Raw genomic sequence first — 22,852 nt, 5'->3', positions numbered from 1 at the left:
TATAAATTTGGAGTTGTCATTAATGTAAGCAGTTCTCAAAGCCACAGGCCCAGGTGAGTGAACATAGGTCCTGGGGTCCCTTCCAGCACTTCTTTCACTGATGAGTCCCTCAAACTAATTTTCTACATCTGCTAAGTGAGGGTGCTTCCTAGATGCTTTCAGAATTATGAGGCTCAAATAAAAAATGTCAAGCTCTTTAAGAAATCTTCTGAGAAGTCATGGCCCTGAGGTCTTGTGAGCTGTGTCATATGCTTGTTTCAACACACAAAACCAATTCAATTTTTAAAAATTTTAAGTGTTCTAAAATTGTGCTTAACCTGAAATCATAGGATAGTCTTCGGGAGACCCTAGCATAAAATACTGTGTTTGTAGATTGGTGTGTTTTTCTGATCAAGAGTCCACCTCTTTCATTAAATTCTTTAGTGGGGAAGGAGGGTGTCAGCAGTCCAAAATAAAGGTTAAAGATTTCCTAATCCTCTAAGATAAATGGCTTCTTTTGTTTCTTCCCTGCCTGGATTTCAGGTACAGATAAACTGACTTAGGGTTAGCACACAAATGACCAGGATTAGCTTGAGATTAGCTTGCTGGGTTTCCACATAATTGTGTTCGCCACAGTTCACGATGCTTAAATAAGTTATGTGCCTGTTTCATTTTCCTTCATTGGCTTCCCACCCTGTTCTCCTTTTCATTCTCCTGTAAGAATAGCCGTTTGGTGCAAACGCTTGGCAGGTCTTCCTCAGCTTTCTCATTGTATGAGTGAAACTTGAGTTAGAATTTTCCAGTCAACAAGGCTGCCCGGATACTTTCAGAGATGGCATGGGGCTAGTCAGAAGAGCTCTTTGGCCTCAAAGCAGCTCTTCCTCTTTACTGTGTGGCTTCAGGCAAGTTACTTCATCTCTCTGAGTGTCCATTTGCTCATCATATAACATGGATAACACCATCTTTACAAAAAATAAATTAAAAATTGCAGGGGAAGGGGGCCTTTGTTGAGTGCCTTTTATTTATTTATTTGACAGAGAGAGAGAGAGAGAGAGAGAGCGCAAGAGACTGGGGGTGGGGGGAATGGGAGAGGGAGAAGCTGGCTTCCCGCTGAGCAGAGAACCTGATGGAGGGCTCAATCCCAGGATCCTGGGATCATGACCTGAGCCAAAGGCAGAGGCTTAAAGACTGAGCCACTGAGGCGCCCCTGAAGAGTCATTTTTAAAACAAATCGCCTAATAGGGATGGTTGAAAGGACAGATTTTTTTTTTTTTTTTTTTTTAAAGAAATGAAACAACTGTTATTTCCCAACTCCCTGGAGGCCTTTGCCACAGCTGGGTCATATCATGTACTTTGAGCTGCTTGTATAATTAATGTGAGACCAGGTTTCTGGACCAGCAGCAACATGAGGGGTGTCTTCACATTTCCTGCTTTAGCAGGGGTTCACAAGCAGTGCTAGCCTGGGATAAGAGGAACAGCTTCCTGGAGTGCCTGGCTGGCTCAGCTGGTGGAGCGTGCAACTCTTGATCTCGGGGTTGTAAGTTGAAACCCCACGTTGGGTGTAGATATTACTTAAAAATAAAATCTTTTTTTTAAAAAGAAAAGAAAAGAGAAACAGCTTCCTAAGCTTTTCCTCTTCTCTAGGCACAGGCGCTTGGTGCCTGATGGTTTTTAACAATAATATTATTTTAATTTTAAGGGCCAGTGACCAAATCAGACATACCCTAGAGCTGTCAACACAGGTTAAGCCCAGGACATCCCCTCATAACTATTGTTTCTGCTTATAGAGGTAATGACCCTTGACAAGGGGCCATTATAAAATTCACATCTTATCAGGAAACTCTTCCCTTGAATAAATCTTGTCAATCCCTTTTCATTCTAGGAGCAGTACTCGGAACAAATGATATGGATCTCAAATTGAGTGCAACTGCTGAGCTACTTGACCTTGATCACCCACTGGTGAAAACCAGATTAGAAACCAAGTGGGAGCCTTTCCTTACATTCCCCACCCAAAGGTTCCCACATCTGCTGGCTCTCATGGTGACCCAGCACCTTGTCTTGGTGCTTTTCTTCCCTCATCTTATTTAATCTTAATACTCCTGTGAGGCATATGGCATTCACTTCCTTTTATATGACACTGGGGAAATTATAGTTTAGAAGGGTCAAGGAAGTTGCCAGGGGTCCCCCAGCAAGTAAGTGTGGAGGTTGGCTCTGTCTGGGTCCAAGCTCCGTGTGCTTCCACCACACCAGACTGCTGCTGCTGGCCAGAAAGCTGAAAACCAGCTCCAGGTGTATATTTTTTTTCTGACACATGCAGCTGCTGGTTGACGTGACTGACTTAAGATCTAGTTACTCCTAAGCCTCCCTCCCACCTTGACTGAGTTGGGTCATGTAGTTTCATAGCTGCCTATGAATTAGAAGTTTCAAGACAAGTGGAATGATGGGAGACGTTAGAAGCCAACAGAGTACCAGGTTCCCAGAGACCAGAGGAGCCCTCCCTCATCATGACACCCAGCTCAGAGACTGATAGCTGGTTCTGCATCCAGGAAGAGGCATCAGAGCAGCCCCTCTGTACTCACCACAAACAAAGAGCTGTGCCTTCTTCCCATGTCTTGGTTCTTTCCTAAACCACTCTCTTGGCTTATTTTTCCAGTTAAACATTTTAAATATTTTTTTTAATTTATTTATTTGACAGAGAGATCACAAGTAGGCAGAGAGGCAGGTGGAGAGAGAGGAGGATGCAGGCTCCCTACTGAGCAGAGCACCTGATGTGGGGCTCGATCCCAGGACACTGAGATCATGACCTGAGGTGAAGGCAGAGGCTTAACCCACTGAGCCACCCAGGTGCCCCACATTTTAAATATTTTTATTAACATTTTCCACATCTGCTCACACAACGCATAGTATTTCTACATGCAACTCATGAGAATAGGGACATTCTCCTACATAACTATAACACCGTGCAATACCTGAGAGAAATCAGATCTTAGAGTATCATCAAAATACCAGAAAACTTAAATTTCTCTCTGTTGTCCCCAAAATGTCTTTTGCAGCTATGGGGATTTTGTTGTTGTTTTAATGCAGGCTCTACTCATAGTTCATGTATCACATCTGGTGTTAGGTTTCTGTTATTTTGCTAGGGTTGCCATAAGAGATTACCAAAGTCTGGGGGGCTTAAAACAACAGAAATTCATTTCCTCACAGCTCTGGAGGCTGGCAGTCTGCTGGGGCAGTAGGGGACATTCGCACCAGGCGTCCCTCGGATTATGGTGGTATCACTCCAATCTCTGCAAAGAGCCCTTTCCAAAGAAGGCCACCTCCCAGATTCCAGGGATTAGGACATGAATGTATCTTTTGGGGGCCACCATTCACCCCACCACAGCCTCTTTAACTTTTTTTTAAATCTGTAACAGTTTTTCTACCTTGTTTGGTTTTCATGACTTTTTTTTTTTTTTTAAGAGTCCTAGAGGATATCCCACATTCTAGATATGTTTGTTTCCTCACGATTAGACTCTGGCTCACATTCTTTGGCTTGCGTCGGTGCTGTGGGTATTGTACCCCGTCAGGAGGTACTTAATGTCAGGCTGTCCCACTGTTGATGATACTAAGTTTGATTAGCTGGATAAAGTGACCATTATCATATATCCATTGTAAAATTGCATATTTCCTTTTGTAATTGACAAGGAATGTGTGGATGAGACTGTGCATGTCTGCATCCCCAATAATTATAATGGTTGCCCAGATTGGTTTTTGCCCTGATCATTTTCTAATTCTGTCATTCCTTCCACATGCCATGTCTGGCTTACATTTATAAGAAGGAGCTTTCTCTTCTCCCCATTCTCTCAGACTTTGTTTTTGAATGCCCAGGACTTCTTAGACTTCGAAAGTTTTCATCTTTTTGCTTGAGAGGCATTTTTGTAAAATGATTTTATTGTTCACTCTGAAGACGCTGTCATCATTATGAATACTATCCCAGGTAGCATTTTGAACCCTCACTTTATGCCAGCCACTGTGCCGACACCTCTATCTTCAATTACTACCCCCAGATTTTATCAGAAGGAGATTGAAACACAAGGTGTTGTCATTTGGTCTTGACACTGAAAAGACTTGAACCTGGGTCTGATGCCACTGTTCATGCTTGTAACTTGTAAACTATACCACCAACCTTATCAGTCATCTGAAATGATCCGACTTAGGGGTGGAGGCTGCTTTCCAGCTATGTAATGTTCTAGTGTCCCAGAAGCATGTTAGAGATGTGTGCCTGATCGTAAGTAATGGTATTTGAGTGCTGGAAAAGATCTCAGTTGCCCCTTATTCTTCATGTTGCAATTTTGGAAACTGAGGCTCAGAGATGTTAGTAACTTTTTTGAAGTCATACAACCATGAGTGGCAGAAACCGGGCAGACAGCAAAACTCCTGAATTCAAGTTCATTCCAGTACATGGTTTCCTTCCCTACACCACATCTCAGAAAGCTGAGGATTGTATGTTAGGGTATTTACTTAAATTTGTCCCCTTAACACGCAGTGAATTTGAGCTGACTTGCCAAATCCTTTAACTATAATTTAAATAGAAAATATCATAGTAAGAAGGAGACATGACCCTTGTAAATGTAGTCTAGGTGAAGGATTGCTGTGATGTCCATGGGCCTACGGGTTACTACTCATGCTGTCAAGTTGGCTCTGAGCTTACTGAGCCTAAGGGAAATGTGATTAGCTACAGTACTGGCATGGCCAAAAAGGAAAATTTTCTCAATTCCTCAAAGGATAAAAAGCTTCCCTGCATTGATTTTGCACTGGGGATAGTCACAAGCTTATAGATATAATTGTGTATTAGTAAAGATAATTTTATACCTGTAGTTACATATAAACCCCAGATCTCAGAGGCTTAACAACAGAAGTTGATTTTTCATGTGCAATCCAAAAACTGGTATCTCTGAGTGGTGATGCAGATCAACTCCCAAAGGTGCTTCAGGAGTCTAGCCTTCTTCCTTATGCCTCCATGGTCTTCACTAGATGGCTTTGAAGGTCATCTTCTAAAAAGACTAAGTACAGGCTTGGTACATGGCAGGGTCTTATGGGCCAGCCTGGCTGCTTGGGAGACTGAGAGACATGATCTAGCCACGTGCCTAGAAAGAGAGGGAATGAGTTTGGTAAACAGACTTGCCACAGACTTTGTGCCTCTGAAGGGTTCCCTATGCAGTTCAAGATTCTCCAGGTCAGAGTCCTTGCCCCAGGCTCTTGTGGGCACTGGCTTTCGACCTCCACAGATTGACTTAGTAGGGCAGACTCATCTCCAAATGGCCTGTGTGATGACGTGACTGTTTTCCCCACCTGACTGAATTTCTTAAAAAGTAGTGATGATTCTTACTCATTTCTAGCACCAAAACTCCAGCCAGCTTGTACCTGGCTGGAGTAACTCAGACACTTTGAATTACCTTTTTTTTTTTTTTTTAAAGATTTTATTTATTTGACAGAGGGAGAGAAATCACAAGTAGGCAGAGAGGCAGGCAGAGAGAGAGAGGGGAGGAAGCAGGCTCCCTGCAGAGCAGAGAGCCCGACATGGGGCTCGATCCCAGGATCCTGGGATCATGACCTGAGTCGAAAAGGCAGAGGCTTTAACCCACTGAGCCACCCAGGCGCCCCACTTTGAATTACTTTGATTTGAAATTAATAACAAGATATTGGTCAACATTATATGTACTTCGCATTTTTTTTTAAGATTTTATTTATTTATTTGACAGACAGAGATCAGAGGCAGGCAGAGAGGAGGAAGCAGGCTCCCTGCTGAGCAGAGAGCCCAATGGGGGGGGGGGGTCCGATCCCAGGACCCTGGGATCATGACCTGAGCCAAAGGCAGAGGCTTTAACCCACTGAGCCACCCAGGCGCCCCTGTACTTAGCATGTTTAACATCATTTCACATTCTCACTCTGGAAGAGTATAAGACAAGAGGCAAGACCAAAATCACTTGTATTTGAATTTGGATTTCATTTGTGAGGTGAGGGTGAGATAAATTTGTTAGGATCCTGGCCACAGATTCGCTTTACTAATTGCTTTTTGTTCCAGGGGAAGAAAACAGTTTGGGTTTTAAAAATAGACCGCAGGGCATATTGCAGATTACCCATATACAGATAATTGGGTATTTATGTCTCTTTAGAGAAGAGAAAATGCCACTAATAAAATTTTGATTTCAAGTGGTTATACATTTTCTTTCTTTTTCTTTGCAGTGTTGTATCGAAAAGGCCCTCCATTTTACCACGCAAGGTTTGGAGTGATTTTTAAATAAGTTTATCGTTTAAAGGAACAGGAGGAAATTTCTGTCTTCCAGTGTAATTTTCAGTGCCACAGAAACTATTACAGTCGTGTTTCTCTTGACCTATTAGGAATAGATGCTCTAAATCTGTGCCTTATACACTAACATTGTTGTACTATATGTAAAATAATGAATAGGTTATGACAAATGTGTTGTATGTAGTGTTACACTTTTAGTTAATCTATTGCAGTAATTGTTCGTCTTAATATCAGTGAGTGTTAATATCTAAACAGTTAAGTGAATTCATGGCTTTCTTATTGGAAGCAACATTTCTGTTCTCTCCTTGTCAGTGTTGAGATGAGCCTGAAAGTTTTTAATGTAAAGCAAACGTTTTCATTAATACTTTTCCCAGTAACTTGCAAGGACATTTAGGATTAGATGATGTATGTTTTATTTTCTGTATCTTTGTACTTGGTAGAATAAGCATTATTCATTTAAAGAGGTTGATTTCATGCTGTTTATTTTTATAACACCTTCTGTGTCTTCCAGTTACTCTGTCATTATTGAATTGGTCGATGACAATTTTGAGGGCTCTCTTCGCAGACCTTTCAGTTGGAGGTCACTGGCTGCCTTGAGCAGAGTTTCGGTTAATGTCTCCAAGGTAACAACATCAGCTTTCACATTCATGTGTCCCTTAAAATGGTTGGATTTTTTTTTTTTTATTAAATGTAATAGAATCATAGAAGTCATCTGTAGGAACTTCACACCTGCCAGTGAGAAGGGGCTAGAATTCTGCTGACCTCCTCTCACTTTCCCTATCATCACCCACTCATGCTGAGCTCCAAGAATTGAGCTTCAGAGTTTCCTGTAGTGATTGATGTAGGTGGGCCTTGCCTTCCTCCCCAGAGGTGCTGTCAGCACATGCTCAACAGTCACTCACACACATTCACAAGGGAGTCAAAACATTGGTAAATTTCTTTTCAGAGCTAGCAGATCTCTTGAAAAGAAAGGAAGAATATTAATATTTATGGCTGAACACTGTACGTGTTTTCTCACCACCATGTTGTTATCCTCATCCCTAAGGGTGAGGAATCAATCAGAATCAGATCCTGAGTGACAAAGCCAAGATCACACAGCTTATATGCAGAATTGGGATTTAAACCCCCAGTCATCCGACTGCCTGGCTTGTGTTCAGCTGGATTCTGCTGCCATCAAGATAGGCGGGAAATTTCACCTTACACCAGAACTACTAAGGATGAAAGCTTTGTGTGTTCTCTGTCATCCAAAAGTTTGCTAACTGAACACAGATTGTGAACCCCCTCTGGCTGTGTCCCAGTGCTCTTGGAGGCGTGGTGGCAGGGGAGACCAGAAGGTCTAGCAGAGGCCAGGTGGAAACAATCTTGAGTCCAGGTTAAGTTGCTTATTATGCATGGCCTATAAAAAGCAATATTGTCTGTTAGAAATAGGGAGTCTATACTGCTTTTAGTACTTTTAGACCCACTTTATGGGACTTGTTGCATATATTTAATATTTTAAATACTGGGTTTATAACCCATATATTTGCTTTATTTGCATTCTCTTGCCATGTCAACAATGACTAAATGGCAGGTCCTTAGTCTAGCTCTCAGGCCCAGTCATGTTCCTAGGAGGTAATCAGTGTGCTTTGTGAGTTTCCAAGAGCGCATGATGGGAGGGAATGGAGCCTGCCTGCATTTCCTGCACCGAAATTTATGTTGTTATTGTGTGGAATGTGGACATTTTCTTCATCTCTCAATAGGAACTGATGCTGTGCTATTTGATTAAACCCTCTACCATGACTGACAAAGAGATGGAGTCCCCAGAATGTATGAAACAAATTAAAGTTCAGGTAGGTAAATTCAGAGACAGACTCATGGCATCCCAAAGATTTTGTCCATCATATTGTGTCCTCTGGAACATGTGGTCCCAAGAAAAAAAATGAAAACCATCATTTCTTGGTAACAGGAAGCCCCCGCAGAGGCCCTCTCCTTGCTGAGCCCACTCTCACTCCTTCGTAATTCCTGCTGCCACTTTATCTGCTGTGTCATTTGGCTTCCATTATTCCCCACCATCCAGCTGATGCTGCTTTTACAGACGGCCTGGGACCTCCTGGCCGGACCTCCCCCAGGTCTCGGTCCCAGAAACTAAAGTGGTGCTGCTAACTCACTCCCCAACTTGAACTTCTTGTCTGGCTTCTGAGTCTCCTGGCAGGTGTTCTCCGCCACGGCGGCCGTCCTGTTACCCAGTATTAGTGACTATTTCTGCCCCTCGCCCTGCCTGTGACTGCTCCCCCACATCCAGCATATTGTCAGTTTTCTTTGTCTGTCACCTTGCACCCTTTCTTGTTCGCACTGCTCTGTCCTGCTGCAGCCTTGCCAGCCAGCCTCCCCGGTGCCCATGTCTCATCTGAGCAGTTTTCCCTGCTCGTACCCCCTAGGTTAGCTGTTCTTCATGTGCCAGCCCAGCCCACTACTCCCTTCTCAGTGCTGGCCTGGATATACCAGCACAGTCTCAGAGCTGGTTCTAATGGTAAAGGCTCGCTTTCATACTGGCACTCCTGTTCCTGCAATGTGCTAATGGAATACCACTGCCAACACAAGTTTAGCTTTTAAAATCTTGGTGTGATTACGGTAGATGGTATTTGCATGGAAGGTGTGTATTGCTGCCTTCCCCTTAGCCCCAGGTGTTTCAGGGACAAGGAATGGGAGTGGATATCATCATTCTATAGACGGTTCTTTGTGAAATGTTGCTGTGATCCCACATGCCTAGCATGTTCTTTCATTTCTGTTCTTGAAATTTTTAGTCACCTTTTTATTTTCATTGGTTACAGGAGGTGATTCTAAGTCGTTGGGTTTCTTCACGAGAGAGGAGTGACCAAGATGAACTTTAACAGTTCAACCTCAGAATTCTGCTTTATCAACAAATGCTATTGAGTCTCCTACAGTAAGCCAAGTTCAGTGTGAGGTAGAGTCCTCTTATTATAATCGCCTGATAATTGAAAAGTTTTAAAGGGCATAGCAGTCCCAGCACCAAGAAGCAGTTAGTATTTTACAAGATAAGATTACACAGGGGAGAAAAAAGAGCCCCGTGCTGGCCTCAGATTCTGCCCTTGGGTCAGTAACTGACTCCCGCCTGATGCTGAGCTGCTTGTCTGTGGGCCGGGGTCCTCATCCATTCAGTAAGCAGGTGTGACTAGATGAGTCCCAAGAGGACTCTTCCGGCAGCAGGGAAATTCTCTTACTCTCTGATTTTACTTGAAAATGACAGTAGTTTACATTTATGTGGCATAGTACAGTTTCCCAAACACTTGTACACGTGCGTCTCTTATAACTCACCTCCAGGCCGTTCCTAAGAGAGTGCCGGAAAGGAGATTTGGGGATTGTAAGGCTCTGTATTCTGTTATGTTAAAGGGAACAAATAATGTGTATCTCACCTTATCTAAGAACCTGAACCAATTACTCAAACGCTTAAAAATCCGTTTAATAACTGTCAAGGATTTTCATATCGTAAAGCCTTTAAAACCTAATCTTTAGCTCTCCACAAACTCACTGATGGACATGCTTGTGTGTAGTACACAACAGTATTATACAGTATTAGAGAAAAATTGCATCGTGCTTCAGTGAACTTGTTATAAAATTTTTAAAATGTAGTGAAATAATGTATGGAGTTACATAATGAATGCAGTTAGCATTTGGTAAAACACAATAAACCAAGCCTTTTTCAGATCGCTTGCGTACCATTGAAGGTTTGCAGGGTGGCGGCGGGGGTGGAGGGGCAGACGAGCAGGGGAGAGGACAGTATTGGTGTGAGGGAAACAAATGTCAGATTCGTCCATTGTCCAAATTCAAGACACTGGCAGACAGTCTACTTCTTGGTACTTAATATCCCAGAAGTGGATGGTACGAGCTGGAAGCTGAGAGATGACTAAGATGGGAATCTGTGTGCATTCCTTTGCCAGCAGCCTGAGATGCTGCTTGTAGCTGTGTGTATTAACACGGTGCTTCTGTTCACAGCAGGATCCTGCTCCCTCACCCGAGAATCATTGTATCTGCATGGCCTCCATTTTAAAGATTTGGCATTCAAATGAAGGAGGTTGTCCACTTTTTCCCCTGCCTCAGACCAATAATGATCATCACTTTGAAAGAGTCTCTTAGTAGTAAGTCCTTTTGCTCTTCATTAGTGATACTAATACTTCAATATTTTTACTACCCGCTTTGCTTTCTCTAGGCTCCTTAGCAAAGTAAAAGACTTGGCTTTGAAGCAGCACCCTCTCAAAACCCTGAGGGTCAGCAAAATTTCTGGAGCCATTTTTTTCCCTGTTTCATCTGTCATTGGTGGTGATGTTTCTCTCCAAGCCTGATCAGTCTATCATGTGCCTTTCTGGTAAAAACTCTACCATGAATCCTTCATCAAAATCCTGTCCTGTGAGCACTCCACGTCATGTATCTTATCATCAGCTAATGTGCCTTCAAGGTTGTGGGGACTCCCTTCATGTAATGGCCCCATTAAAGATGCAGAAAAGCCACAAGACTACACAGGTATTATTTCTAACTGAAGGCTCTAGAAGAATGTTCAAAAGCGTCATCTTTAGACCAGCCTCTTAGGAAAGATTTTCCTTCTTCAGGTCCACAGTGTGAATGTCATGTAGCAGCCCGTGCGCTCTTCAGCATTCCCCGGGAGCCCTGGGGTTCTGGAATGATATACCGCAAAGGTTTTGGTTTACATGAGCTTCACAGTTACCAGCCAAAAGAGTAGGATTAGCTTATCTGTAGATGCATTATGTCCTGGAACTTTTTTCTCACCTTCTGAAATAAATGTAACAGATGGCGTGTGTTTTCTTTTTAAAAAGCTCAGGTTGAGCAAGATTGGAAATTTGTTCTGTGATAAAACCACCTTCAGGCATGGCCGTGGTTCACTGGGGGAGATGCTGCTGCCTCACTGAAAACGAAAGTTGCTTCACCTGCTCTCTTCAAAATGTGTTTATGTGGCTCTTAAATCATGAACCTTCCAGGCTTGCTTCAAAACGAATTCACCAAATCCTCCCTCTGCTCCAGCACTTTCCAGCCCTCCCAAGGCATCTAAGCTGCCCACTGTAGCAACATGTGCTTAGGGGCATTGCGCTGACCAGTTGTGCACCCTCCATACAAGGATTTCACTGGCTTTATAAAAGTAGCATGCCACACTCAAGAGCACCATCAAACTTTGTGGAACCAACACTTTTCCCAAGTTCTGTTTTGTCACCCAGTGCAAAAAACCATACACAAATAAAGGGGGAACACATGTTTGGCCAGGATTCTTTTATATGATCACCTTTCTCAATATATTATCACTTTTTTTTCTTCTAAGGGGATTTCCTAGGCCTTTAAAACTCACCTACTTTCTTTCTTTCTTTTTTTTTTAAGATTTTTATTTATTTATTTGACAGAGAGAAAGAGCACAACCAAGGGGAGTGGGAGAGGGAGAAGCAGAGAGCCCAATATGGGACTCGATCCCAAGAACCTGGGATCATGACCCGAGCCAAAGGCAGACACTTAACACTTAACCAACTGAGTCACCCAGGTACCCAAAACACTTATTTTCTTCATGAGCTTTTCCATTTCCATAAGAGACATTTTTACTCAATAAAGCGGGGGAAATGATGTGACCATACGCCACCATCCAAACAGCACAAGCATTGGGTGGTCAGCTAAGACTAGCTCATGCTGTGTGCTTCAGGCACTAGTTGAGTGATTTTTCTGCAGACTCAGACTCATTTTGGGGTCAGGGGGTGGGGGTAGCCAATATGGAATACCATTTTTTTTGGAAAAATTATTATAGCAAAAAAGTATATATTATTATAACAAATAAATAGTAGAGGTTAAGATGGGGCAGACACCTGTATTCATGCTTCTCCCACAACAGACTTTTGAGTTTCTGCCCTAGGACGAAAGTTTTGAGCCTCAGAGATGTGACCATCACACACCACCACCACCAAGTGCAAGTGGAGGACTTGACCCGAGAGCTCTCGGTCCTGGGTTTAGTGCCTTTACAAGATCTCCACAGCAGAAGTGACACCGGCTTAGAAAAACATGTGAAATCAGAAATACAGCACAGATGACTTTCAGTTGCTTCCAGCCATGCGGATTCGTTTGGTGGGGGGTTGGGGGTGGACAGGAAGCACTCTTGTAAGAACCACTATACCTACCATCTGTTAAAGCAGTTATTTGAGTAGTTGATTATTTTACGATGATTCTCTTAGCTTCCATTTTAGAGACTGACATTTTCTGACTTCATTCCCAAACCGAAGTGAAATAGTAAAGTCTGTGGCTCTGCTGGCCTAAGTTCTCCTGTAAGGAGATTGAGTTCTAGAAGGTGGTTAGTTGATAACATTACACTTGGCAGGGATTAAACCAGCAAGAATGGGGCATAGTTTTAGGCAGGTTTACCAGGGTGGGGTTAGTTAGGTTTCTCTTCCTTTTTGAACATAGTCTGCAAGTCTGAAAAGTCACTGTTATTTACGGAATAAAATTTTGTCCTTTTCCCTCCTTATTGTTAAGGCATTTTGTTGTTTTTTAAGTTACTATTTACTTAAATGTGATTTTTAACTTAGTTTTCTCTTTGTCGGGGAGTACATGGGTTAAAAAGAAATGAGGTGTCTTCTCACATTCACCTTCCATTTATGATTGTACTAACAGTTGAGTTTTTAAAAATCTGATTACAGACTCCAATAATTAAACCATGAATGTTAACTTCCTTAAAACTACCTGAGGTCCATTTCTAAAATTGAGAGATACCCCTCAATTTGGGTGCCTCAGTCCGTTAAGCTGCCAGCTTTTCATTTCAGTTCAGGTTGTGATCTCATGGGTCGTGGGGTCCAGCCCTTGTCAGGCTCTGCAATCAGCAGGGAGTCTGCTTGAGTTTCCCTCTGCCCCTCTCCCCACTCTTGCTATCACTGTGTGTCTCTCTCTAAAATAAATAAATTTTCAAGAAATAGAAGTAAACCCCTCGATTTATCTCAAATCTTTGTTTTCTTGTATCTAAGCTGAAAAAGCTTAGTCTGCTATTTTGTGAAATCCAGGGATGCCTTAAGAATACATAAGATGAAAACACATCTGAAACTCTTAAACTTAGAGGTATTTTTTTCACTATTTTTTTAAGTGAAAGGTTGCAAAAATTTGATTTTTTTTTAGAATCTTTACATCTTCAGAAATAATATTACGTAGGTAGAAATTCTTCCTCCTAACTTTTATTATTTTTTTAAGATTTATTTATTTATTTAAGAGAGGGTGGTGGGGGTGGTTGAGAGAGAATCTCAAATAAACTCCATGCTGAGTACAGAGCCCAACACGGGGCTCGATCCCACAATTCTGCGGTCATGACCTGAGCCAAAATCAAGAGTCAGATTGCTTAACTGACTGAGCCAGGTGCCTCTCTTTTTCCCAACTTTTAAATGGCACGTTCTGATAAACTGGAATCAGAAAAACCTGGGTCTAAATTCCATGTCTACATTAGGGAAACAGTGGTGACCTTGAGAGCCTTGCCTCTGAACCTTAGTCTGCTCACCTGTGAAACGGGGATAATTACTATCTGCTGAGTGTGTTTTGCAAACTAGATGAAATGACCAGTGAAAGGGTCTGGCACGTCTCGGGTATACTTTTTTCCCTTTCAGAGGAACCGAAAATGTAAGCTCGGCCATAATTGTTTTCTCTAGGAGATGCGTAGCCAATTTTTATGCCCTGGTAGGTGACAGAAAAGTAGTTTGAGGGAAAGTAGTGAAGATAGCTCTGGTGATGGCAAAAGTGGTAGGAAGCACCTCCTGCACCAAGGAAGCCAGACACAGCTATTGTGTGAGTGTGGGTTTTGTTTAAATACTATTTATTGGGTTTTCCTGGTGGTAGGAGTAATTCATCAATGCTCCAAAGGCTTTGGGAAGATGCCAAATCTTTGGGTGGATCAATTTAGACTTTCAGATGAGGAACAACTGAGGCCAACTTTACGACATTGCTGTGAAAAGGAGCCCAGCAATTGGCCACTGCGGCCATTGCATGGCGTTGGTGGGGACTAGGTGTGTGCCCCAGGGCAGCACAGGACAAGGGTGCTGAGATGCAGAGGCACGTTGTTGGGAGTGCCAGCGAGAACTCCTCTGGGAAGCGGAGTTGGTGCCGATGCTGAATTGCCTTGTACTTCTGTTAGCATTTAACTGTTATGATAAAAGAAACTTAATGGAAGGAGTCTCAGGTAATAATTCTGCAAAACTAAGCAACATTGCCATCTATTGGTGTTATTTCAATGCTGAATTTCCTTTGTTAGGGGTAAAGCTTATAGGGTCGGGCTCTGATTTGTATGAGAGGGAATTTGTGGCCTCCTGAAGTGAAAAAAGAAATAGGGTGACTACTGCTATGGTCACCCCCAGGTTGGAGAATAGTCCCTAAAACAGGCGTTGGGGACCCTGAAAGCTTTGTTTGAAAATCAAGTGAAGCGTAAGAGAAAGCATGAACTTGGTATTTCTAGCATTAACCATTCTTATTTTATCTGAATTGTTTTGCGACATTTATTTCCTTTCCATATTTGAATGTCAAAGCAAAATCTTTATTTTCTCCTTTATCTTCTCTAATGTTGGCAAATCTGTGACCCAGTTGCCACAAATCCCAGATACCACTGGCTGCTTTCAGATTGCCGGGTGACCCAGGGAGTTAAGTGCCTTTGCAGTCATACCTAGGTCTGATCTCTGGTTTTCCCACTATGTGACTTTGGGCAAGTCATTTCTTCAGTTTCCCTTTTCATCTGTAAAAGAGGCATATTGTTAGTACCTACCTCACAAGATGGTCTTAAGGATCAAAAGGGAAGAAAGAGGAAGAAATTTACTCAGGTGTGGAATCCTTAATGATACCCATTAAGTGCAGCTGCTCTGATTATCAAGAATTGGGAAACCGCTAGACCGGGGAAGTAGAGTCCTAAAACAGTGTGCTAAGAGAATAGGGACAAATTGGAATATTTCCCAAACTCAACACTTTTTTCATTTTTACCCAGTTGAAGTCTTTGTGACTTCTTGAACACCACAGAATAGTAAGCATGATTCTGTTTAAAGTGGCATCATATTCTGGGTGGGAGGTTTTGTTTTTCTTAAAAGTACCTGAACCTATAGATGGAAGTAGTGTACTAAGCCTTTTTTCCCCCACTGAAGTTACCAAGTGCTGAAACTTTACCCAATGCCTCTTTGGAAACAGGCCTTAAAGATCTGTAGCAAGTTTTCTAAATATCTTTATTATGAGTAAATTATTGGTTCTGTGAAGATGGATTTGGTTTTTAGAAAGTAGACATCTTTATTTGGTGCCGTAGCTGGGGAGATTAGCTGTGGTGGTAAATCACATTTGGTCAAAAACAAACTGAATTCTGGAAGCAGTTTCCAGAGAGGAACAATGAAATGTTTTCTCCTTGGCTATTTAAAGTTCAATAATCATTTGGGGGTAGGAATTCTTTTTTTTTTTTTTTTTAAGATTTATTTATTTATCCATTTGACAGATAGAGGTCACAAGTAGGCAGAGAGAGGAGGAAGCAGGCTCCCCGCTGAGCAGAGAGCCCGATGCGGGGCTCGATCCCAGGACCCTGGGATCATGAACCGAGCTGAAGGCAGAGGCCTCAACCCACTGAGCCACCCAGGCGCCCCGGGTATATGAATTCTGATGTGGTTGTTAAAAAATCACCTCACTTCTTTATAATTCCTCATCCCAGTTATCCCCTTCTTCCCCCTGAAGGTATTAAAGAAAGAAGTTGACCTTTCATTGTGTTCTTCCTGAATTCTGTACTTACTTATTTTTAAGATTTCATTTATTTATTTGACAGTAAGAGATGGAACACAAGCTGGGGAAGCGGAAGAGGGAGAAGCAGGCTTCCTGCTGAGCAGGGAGCCTGATGCAGGGCTCAATCCCAGAACTCTAGGATCACGACTGAGCCAAAGACAGATGTTTAAAAACCGAGCCACACAGGTGCCCCCTGAATTCCATACGTAAAGTAGACAGAGGAGGGGCACCTGGCTGGCTCAGTCAGAAGCACACGCAACTCTTGATCACAGGGTTGTGAGTTCAAGCCCCATGTTGGTGTAGAGATGACTTCAAATAAATAAAGTTTAAAATAAGACAGGGGATGTACTTGCCTTGGTCAGCTCAACACCCCAATCTTCTCATGTCAGGTCAAGGAATATGAGAGAGAAACAGACTGACTGAGTGAGTTGCCATCCACTTTGCATATAGTCTCATAAAGACTCATTGAGAGGGGCGCCTGGGTGGCTCAGTGGGTTAAGCCACTGCCTTCGGCTCAGGTCATGATCTCAGGGTCCTGGGATCGAGTCCCGCATCGGGCTCTCTGCTCAGCAGGGAGCCTGCTTCCTCCTCTCTCTCTCTGCCTGCCTCTCTGCCTACTTGTAATCTCTCTCTGTCAAATAAATGAATAAAATCTTTAAAAAAAACACTCATTGAGAAGTGGAGCCCATTTCCTAACTTAGATTCAGAAACCCTTACTTGCTTGTTTTCCTGCTCTCTTTCTTTCACTATTACTGTCAAAAGGTTATCATGCACTTTTTGAATAAAAACGGGAGAATTTATTTCATAAATTTGTGTCTCACTCACCTTTCTACAAATCCCCACTTTCTGGGTTCACATGGAAAAATGAATTTGTTCAGCTTTAATTAAAAAAATAGCTTTTGTTGTCCTGTGAATAAAAGATGCTGCCACTTTATGCTGTAACATGGAACCTCAGTTTAAATATAGAACAATTATGAGAATAATTTACTTGTAATGAGGGGTGCCTGGGGGGCTCAGTCAGTTAGGTGTCTGCCTTTGGCTCAGGTCGTGACCCTAGAGTCCTGGGATCGAGTCCCGCATCGAGCTCCCTGCTCAGTAGGAAGTCTGCTTCTCCCCCTCCCACTCCCCCTGCTTGTGTTCCCTCTCTCCCTGTGTCTCTCTCTGTCAAATAAATTTTTTTTAAAAAAATTTACTTGTATTGCATACAATTTTTAAAACTTTAGCAAAACATAGCAATTTTTATTAATCTCATAAACACAATGCAGTAAGTAGAAATGTGCTACAAAGAAAGCCATAACACCTTGTTATTAACCACAGTTGAACACATGTAGAAATCCCTCAAACCGTCTAACTGTGCTGTCCCTCTGCTCTTAGCACACTCAGCACGAGCCGCTCCCCTCCGGAGGACTTGTCTCCTCATCAGGATGGTCGGTCACATAGAAGCCATGCTCCTCTATCGCCCGGTAGAGTGTGATGTACTTGGAAGCCTTCCTTGTCCTTGGGACCACATACTTCTCTGTGAACTCTTCTTTGCCCAGTTGCTCCTTGCCTTCTGTGGTCAGAATACAGTTAATGAATGTGAGGGTGTAACTGTAGCAGTTGTGACGGTCTTCTTCATACCTTAGAAAACAAGGACAGTGAGAAGAGAAGGCTGAGGTTTCAAAGTGGCTCAGACACAGGCTGTGAAGCCGCCAAGGGACTTGCAGGATTGAAATTGGGCCCTCCGCACACTGGGTCTGCTGGTCCCCTGGACGACTGAGCTCCCAGAGTGTAGATCTGAACGATGCTTGGCCGCTTGGGCTATTTCTGCTTGCAACTTCAGCAAGATAGGCATGGATGCGCCTAGATGGTCCAAGTGCTGACTTGAGTTGCACAGGAACTTGGGGAACTGACATTTTAGAAATAGAGTTCCATTTCTAAGTTTTAGGGTATCTCAGCATCTACACTTATTTTAAGGGAAGCTTCAAACCAATTAGGTCCACAAGTATGATATATACCTAAAGTATTGAGGGAGCAAGAAATTGAGAAATTTCAAATTGCTAAATCAAAAAAAGGGCTGCTAGGTATTTTTTACGTTTTAAACATTTAAAAAAATTTTTAAGGGACTATAATGTGGCTTTTGCTGTACATACTAAATGTTAAGTATGTAAAAATTCTAATCAAATAATGGGAGTACTGTGTTGTAGTCCTTTCGGTTCTTAAGATACAGTGATTCTGTTATGTAAAGGTAGGCTGGCTCACCTCTGCAGGAAATCCAAGGTCATTCGACCCCTGCTTATGCTTTGTTACAGGCACTACTATCTCCGTACAGGCTCAATATGAACCAAACAGCTTATGAGTCCTCTGCGCTGGGGTCACACCTGCATGGGGAATCTCCAGGGGACCGTACCTCTGGGGCAGCCAGGCCCCTGTGCTGGAGAAGTCTTCCAGGTATTTGTCCCACTGGTCCATCAGTCCATACATGCCAGGCTGCAGTAGCGGGATGCTTACACTCTCCTCCCACCCTGCTTCATCTCGCCGGACGCCGTGTGTGGTATAGTTATACACTACTCCTGCAACAGGAAATAGGGTCACGCGGGGGCTTAAGGGAACACACGCCTCTGTGAGGGGTGGTTGGAAGACGGTCACAGCCACCGTGGTCACTTTACAAAGAGGTTAGCCAGATTGTACTTTCTCATGGCTGTCAGAGAGCAGGAGACCATGAGAGGCTCTAGAATCTGCCTCCCCACCCCCAAGGTCAAGCTGGGGAGGCAACCACCCCCCCGAACAGAGCTGGAGCCTTCCCTAGAGCCAGGGAGCATTGGGGCTGTTGGAGCCTCTGCCTCTCCTGCCCTCAGCACCTCATTTCTTTCAGGGAAACCCAGTTCTTTCTCCACCCCCTCTCCTCCTTCCACAAAGTTGCCACAGCAAATGGAGACAATCATAGGGCCAGGATAATCATCTCCATATTCTTTTTTCTTTTTTTTTTTTTTTTAAAGATTTTATTTATTTACTTGACAGAGAGAAATCACAAGTAGACAGAGAGGCAGGCAGAGAGAGGGAAGCAGGCTTCCTGCTGAGCAGAGAGCCCGATGCGGGACTCAATCCCAGGACTCTGAGATTATGACCTGAGCCGAAGGCAGCGGCTTAACCCACTGAGCCACCCAGGCGCCCCTCATCTCCATATTCTTGTTGAAGTTTTCTATGTATCAGAGGTTCTCTCTGGTTTCCTTAAATCAGCACTGACTTTCTGCTGAGACAATGGGTCATACATTTGATGGCTCATGTGGGTAAATCTGAGTCCAAACACCCAGTCCTGGGTTTCTGTTCACCTGTCAGTTTCTCCTGCCTTGAGCAGGGCACTCACCATTTGTGTTAGTTATTCCGACGTGAAGATCAGACCTTCCATCGTACTCCCTGAAAGAAACAGGAAGAGTCGGTATTGACAGTAGGAGACTGATCTTGGCTGGTGCCAGAACTGGCCATCAGTGATCAGGGGAGAGGAGGCGCTGTTTCAAAACTGGTTGAGCCAAGAGTACATTTGAGGTAGAAAATATGCCCTGGCCCCCAAGGTTTTTTTTAACCACCCCCCACCCCATTATTATTACTAAAGCCCCGCCACCACCACACACGCACTAAAGTGTGTGGAAAGCGAGCCCTGCTGGAGCGTGAAGTCAGCTTAGCTCTTGACTCCCCAGCAGAGGGGCACACCTGCAGGTCAGTTGTTGAAGGAGCTCCTCATTCTTTCCACATTGTAGGTGAGGTTACAGCCTGTTCCTCAGGCGGAGCAGGGAAAGGGTCCTGAGTGCATCTCCGTGGACCTCTACCTTCAAAACTGAAATAGCGTCTTTTGGTCCTTGTAGCCCACAGCCATGCTCGCTTTTCCTGGACAGCCCTTGCTTCCTGAAATTGCTCTTGACCTGAGACTCTCCATTAAATCTCTGACTCCATGATTTAACCTTCATATACAATCCCAGGCCATCACTTACTAGCCTTGGGGCATTAGAAAGCCACTTTCTCTGATCTCAGATTCCTCATTTGTAAAATGGGAATATCATAAACCTCCAGCAATCTCGTTGTAAGAATAAAATGCCTGCCAAGTACTGCCCACATACAGATGTTGAATAAATCAGAGGTCATAGTTAAATGATAAAGCTCCTTCATGAGAGGCAGGTTCCCAATGGAAGCAAGCAGTCCCAGGCTTTAAGATAATCAAGAACACAAACAGTGGTCCCACTTTCAGAGTGATCCCTCAGGTCATCTTGTTGCAGCCACTCTGTTTTGAGACCCCATGGGTTCAGAGGCTGAGAATGAACCCAGCATGTCAATGCACTCTGTTTCCTGCTGAAATCCCAGCTATTCCTTCCTTCCCCCTGTCCTTTAGTGGCCAGGGAGCTTTGTGTAGTCCACAACCTGCACAACCATATGTGACAGCCTTGAGAGTTTGATGAGAACCTCAGTGATTCCTTTGGGTTATTGCAGGTTCCCTTTCACAAAGTAGGTGAAATCGTCTCAAGGTGAATCGTGGGAGTCAGTCCTGAGGTTTTGGAAGTTGGCTGAAAGGGAAAGGAACAATTTGGAAGTGGGCCTTAGAGGGTCTGGTGGTAAAGGTATTACTTAGGTTTCTGCTGATCCTAGTCTGGGGAGATGGGAAGATGCCAAAGCATATAACCTGTTTCAACATTACCACCTCACTTCTCATGCCAAGCAAGGCGAGGCCTGTCAGTATTGCTACCACACCATAGAATAAATTAATGCTTCCTAAGGGCCAACCTGAAAGTCTGTCATGTTCTAGAGAGCGGCTGTGGCTCCTTCACTGTGACATCCGTAGCTGCTCAGTAAGGATTTGTTGAATGAACCAATGTTATGGTAAATAAATTCTGAATTTTAATCACTTCATTCAAAAGCTTTTGGAATCCAGCCAGTTAATACTCCAGGTTAGCACAAATGAGGGGATCTTATGAAACATTTTGGGCTTCATGATTCAGATAGGGAAAACGAAAGTTCTGCCAGTTGTATTCTGAACTGAGTATAAGAATAGGATGGAAAGGAGTACATTTGCTCAACAATGTGACTCGAGCCTGGGTCAGGTTTATCTGCCTTATCACTGAACTTCACCACCCTGCAGGGTCGGCAGGCCCCTCCATTTGTAGATGAGGAACAGAGACTGGAGAGTCTGGAGCTGGTCTGAACGGGAATAGGAACTGGGGGCTTCGTGGCAACACAGTCTGCACTATTCTCTCTGCACCCAGAAGCCTCCCAGAGGCATGAGTGCAGCACTCTGCACACTTTGGTTCATTTCATCCACATAAAGACAGGAAGGAAACCAACTAAGGAAGTTAGTAAGCAGGGAAATGACTAGACCACTCCAACTGTCTTCTCCCAAACCAGCGCTGCCAAGGGCACATGGGGGTTGGGAGGGTAGATTTCAAGGAGGCATTAGGTCATAGTGATGTTCGTGACCATGGTCATTCCATAGTGTCCCTGCTCTCACACCTGGTTTATCTTGGGCCGCTTCTAATTCCATTTGTAAACTCCACAGGGACACTAAGGAGGCACAGTCCTTTTGATTTCTGAAATCTTTCTTAGTCAGGTGGTATCCACAACTGAGGCAGACCACCTCTGGTCTTCAGTTTAATTCATCTCTATGCAGAATAGTCTGTATATGGCTTTTCTTCAGGCTTTGTACATTGTTCTTGTTGGTCACAGAAATTACATACTAACTTGCAGTAAAGAAATTATTTTAATTAGAGTAGCCGCTGGGTCATTTTCCCAGTTACCCTCTTAGCACAAAATCTATGACCCAAAAAAGTGCCAAGCTATCAATTTTCCTCTCTTAAGAGTGTATAAGCAGTTTTGATCTTCTCTTATTCTTCATATAGTCTTTGCACTTACCAATCTAGGAAAGTACACACGTCATCTATCTTTATGAAATGAATAGACCTAAATTTTAGGATTTAATGCTGAAACACTGGCAAGATTATCCACCAAACCTCACACCGTATAGTACGAGTTAGAAAAAGAAAGTTCTGGGGGCACCTGGGTAGCTTGATTGGTTAAGTGTCCAACTTTTGGTTTAGGCTCAGGTCATGATCTCAGTCTCATGGCATCTCAAAGCCCCCCACCCCCACCCCTGCAACAGGCTCTGTGCTCACCGCTCAGCAGGGAGTCTGCTAGAAATACTCTCTTCCTTTTCTTCTCCCTCTGCCCTTCCACCCTTCCCCTCCACCCCCATGGGAACTCTCTCTCTCTCTCAAATAAATCTTTAAAGAAAAAGTTTTAGTGACTACAACACAGAAGGAGAAGTTTACAGAATCACTTAATATAACACTCAAAAAGCACTGTACCTAAGAAACGTCCCTTGAGTTGGTCTGAGGAGGAATGAACATTTTTCCTGATGCCCGTTGGTAAACGGATTGGAGATGCTAATAGGTGCTTCCTCCAGCTTCCTCGAGCCTATGACCTGCTGGCAGAGGGGGCAGCATTGGGGAACACTGAAGCTATAGATGTATTTCTTACAGTGGTTGAATTTAATTAAAGCCTTTCCAGCCTCAGCACGCTGCATGGCTTTCCTGTCCTGGGCAACCAGACGCCGTTTCCCAAGACTTCCTTTTCCTCATTACCTGGCTAGCAAATGTAAGCCTCCTGAGTAACCTGAACAACAGTGATGTCATCCTGATTGACAGCGCAAGTAGGATTAACCAGTAACCAGACCTCCCTGGAAACTGGTGTCTTAAAGAGCTAGTTTTCATTTGTGCTCACTTACAGTTTCTTTCCAGCCTTGTCAACATGCAGCTCCTACTTAACCTTTAAAGCCCTACTTTTCTGTGAAAACTTCCTTCACTT

The 22,852-nt window shown here is 43.5% G+C and overlaps 2 protein-coding genes across 4 annotated transcripts in view; one reads left to right on the top strand and one right to left on the bottom strand.

The window, feature by feature from the left end:
- The window catches only part of TSEN2 (tRNA splicing endonuclease subunit 2), a 43,330-nt gene extending 31,789 nt beyond the window's left edge, over positions 1–11,541 (top strand). Inside the window, exons 9-13 of one of the 3 annotated variants that reach the window (XR_006385098.1) lie at positions 6,205–6,241; positions 6,780–6,891; positions 8,008–8,097; positions 9,079–9,212; positions 10,476–11,541. Coding sequence is in view for 1 of the 3 variants with exons in the window: in XM_044252970.1 (XP_044108905.1) it covers positions 6,205–6,241; positions 6,780–6,891; positions 8,008–8,097; positions 9,079–9,138 (299 nt within the window). In the remaining 2 variants the exon portion in view is untranslated. The other 2 variants (XR_006385099.1, XM_044252970.1) reach the window with 2 other exon arrangements.
- Positions 11,542–17,291: 5,750 nt separating this feature from the next.
- Positions 17,292–22,612, bottom strand: MKRN2OS (MKRN2 opposite strand). The gene is made up of 4 exons (XM_044255219.1): positions 22,354–22,612; positions 19,374–19,423; positions 18,417–18,579; positions 17,292–17,647 (listed from the first exon to the last, which is right to left on the bottom strand). The coding sequence occupies exons 1-4, from the start codon at positions 22,569–22,571 to the stop codon at positions 17,407–17,409; spliced, it is 672 nt and encodes a 223-aa protein (XP_044111154.1). The 5' UTR covers positions 22,572–22,612; the 3' UTR covers positions 17,292–17,406.
- Between the last annotated feature and the right edge of the window lie 240 nt (positions 22,613–22,852).

Source organism: Neovison vison, chromosome 6 (genome assembly GCF_020171115.1).
Source record: "Neovison vison isolate M4711 chromosome 6, ASM_NN_V1, whole genome shotgun sequence".
In the NCBI taxonomy this organism is placed as follows: Eukaryota; Metazoa; Chordata; class Mammalia; order Carnivora; family Mustelidae; genus Neogale; species Neogale vison.
The sequence above is the reverse complement of the archived record's forward strand: the minus strand, read 5'-3'. Positions and strand labels throughout refer to the sequence as shown.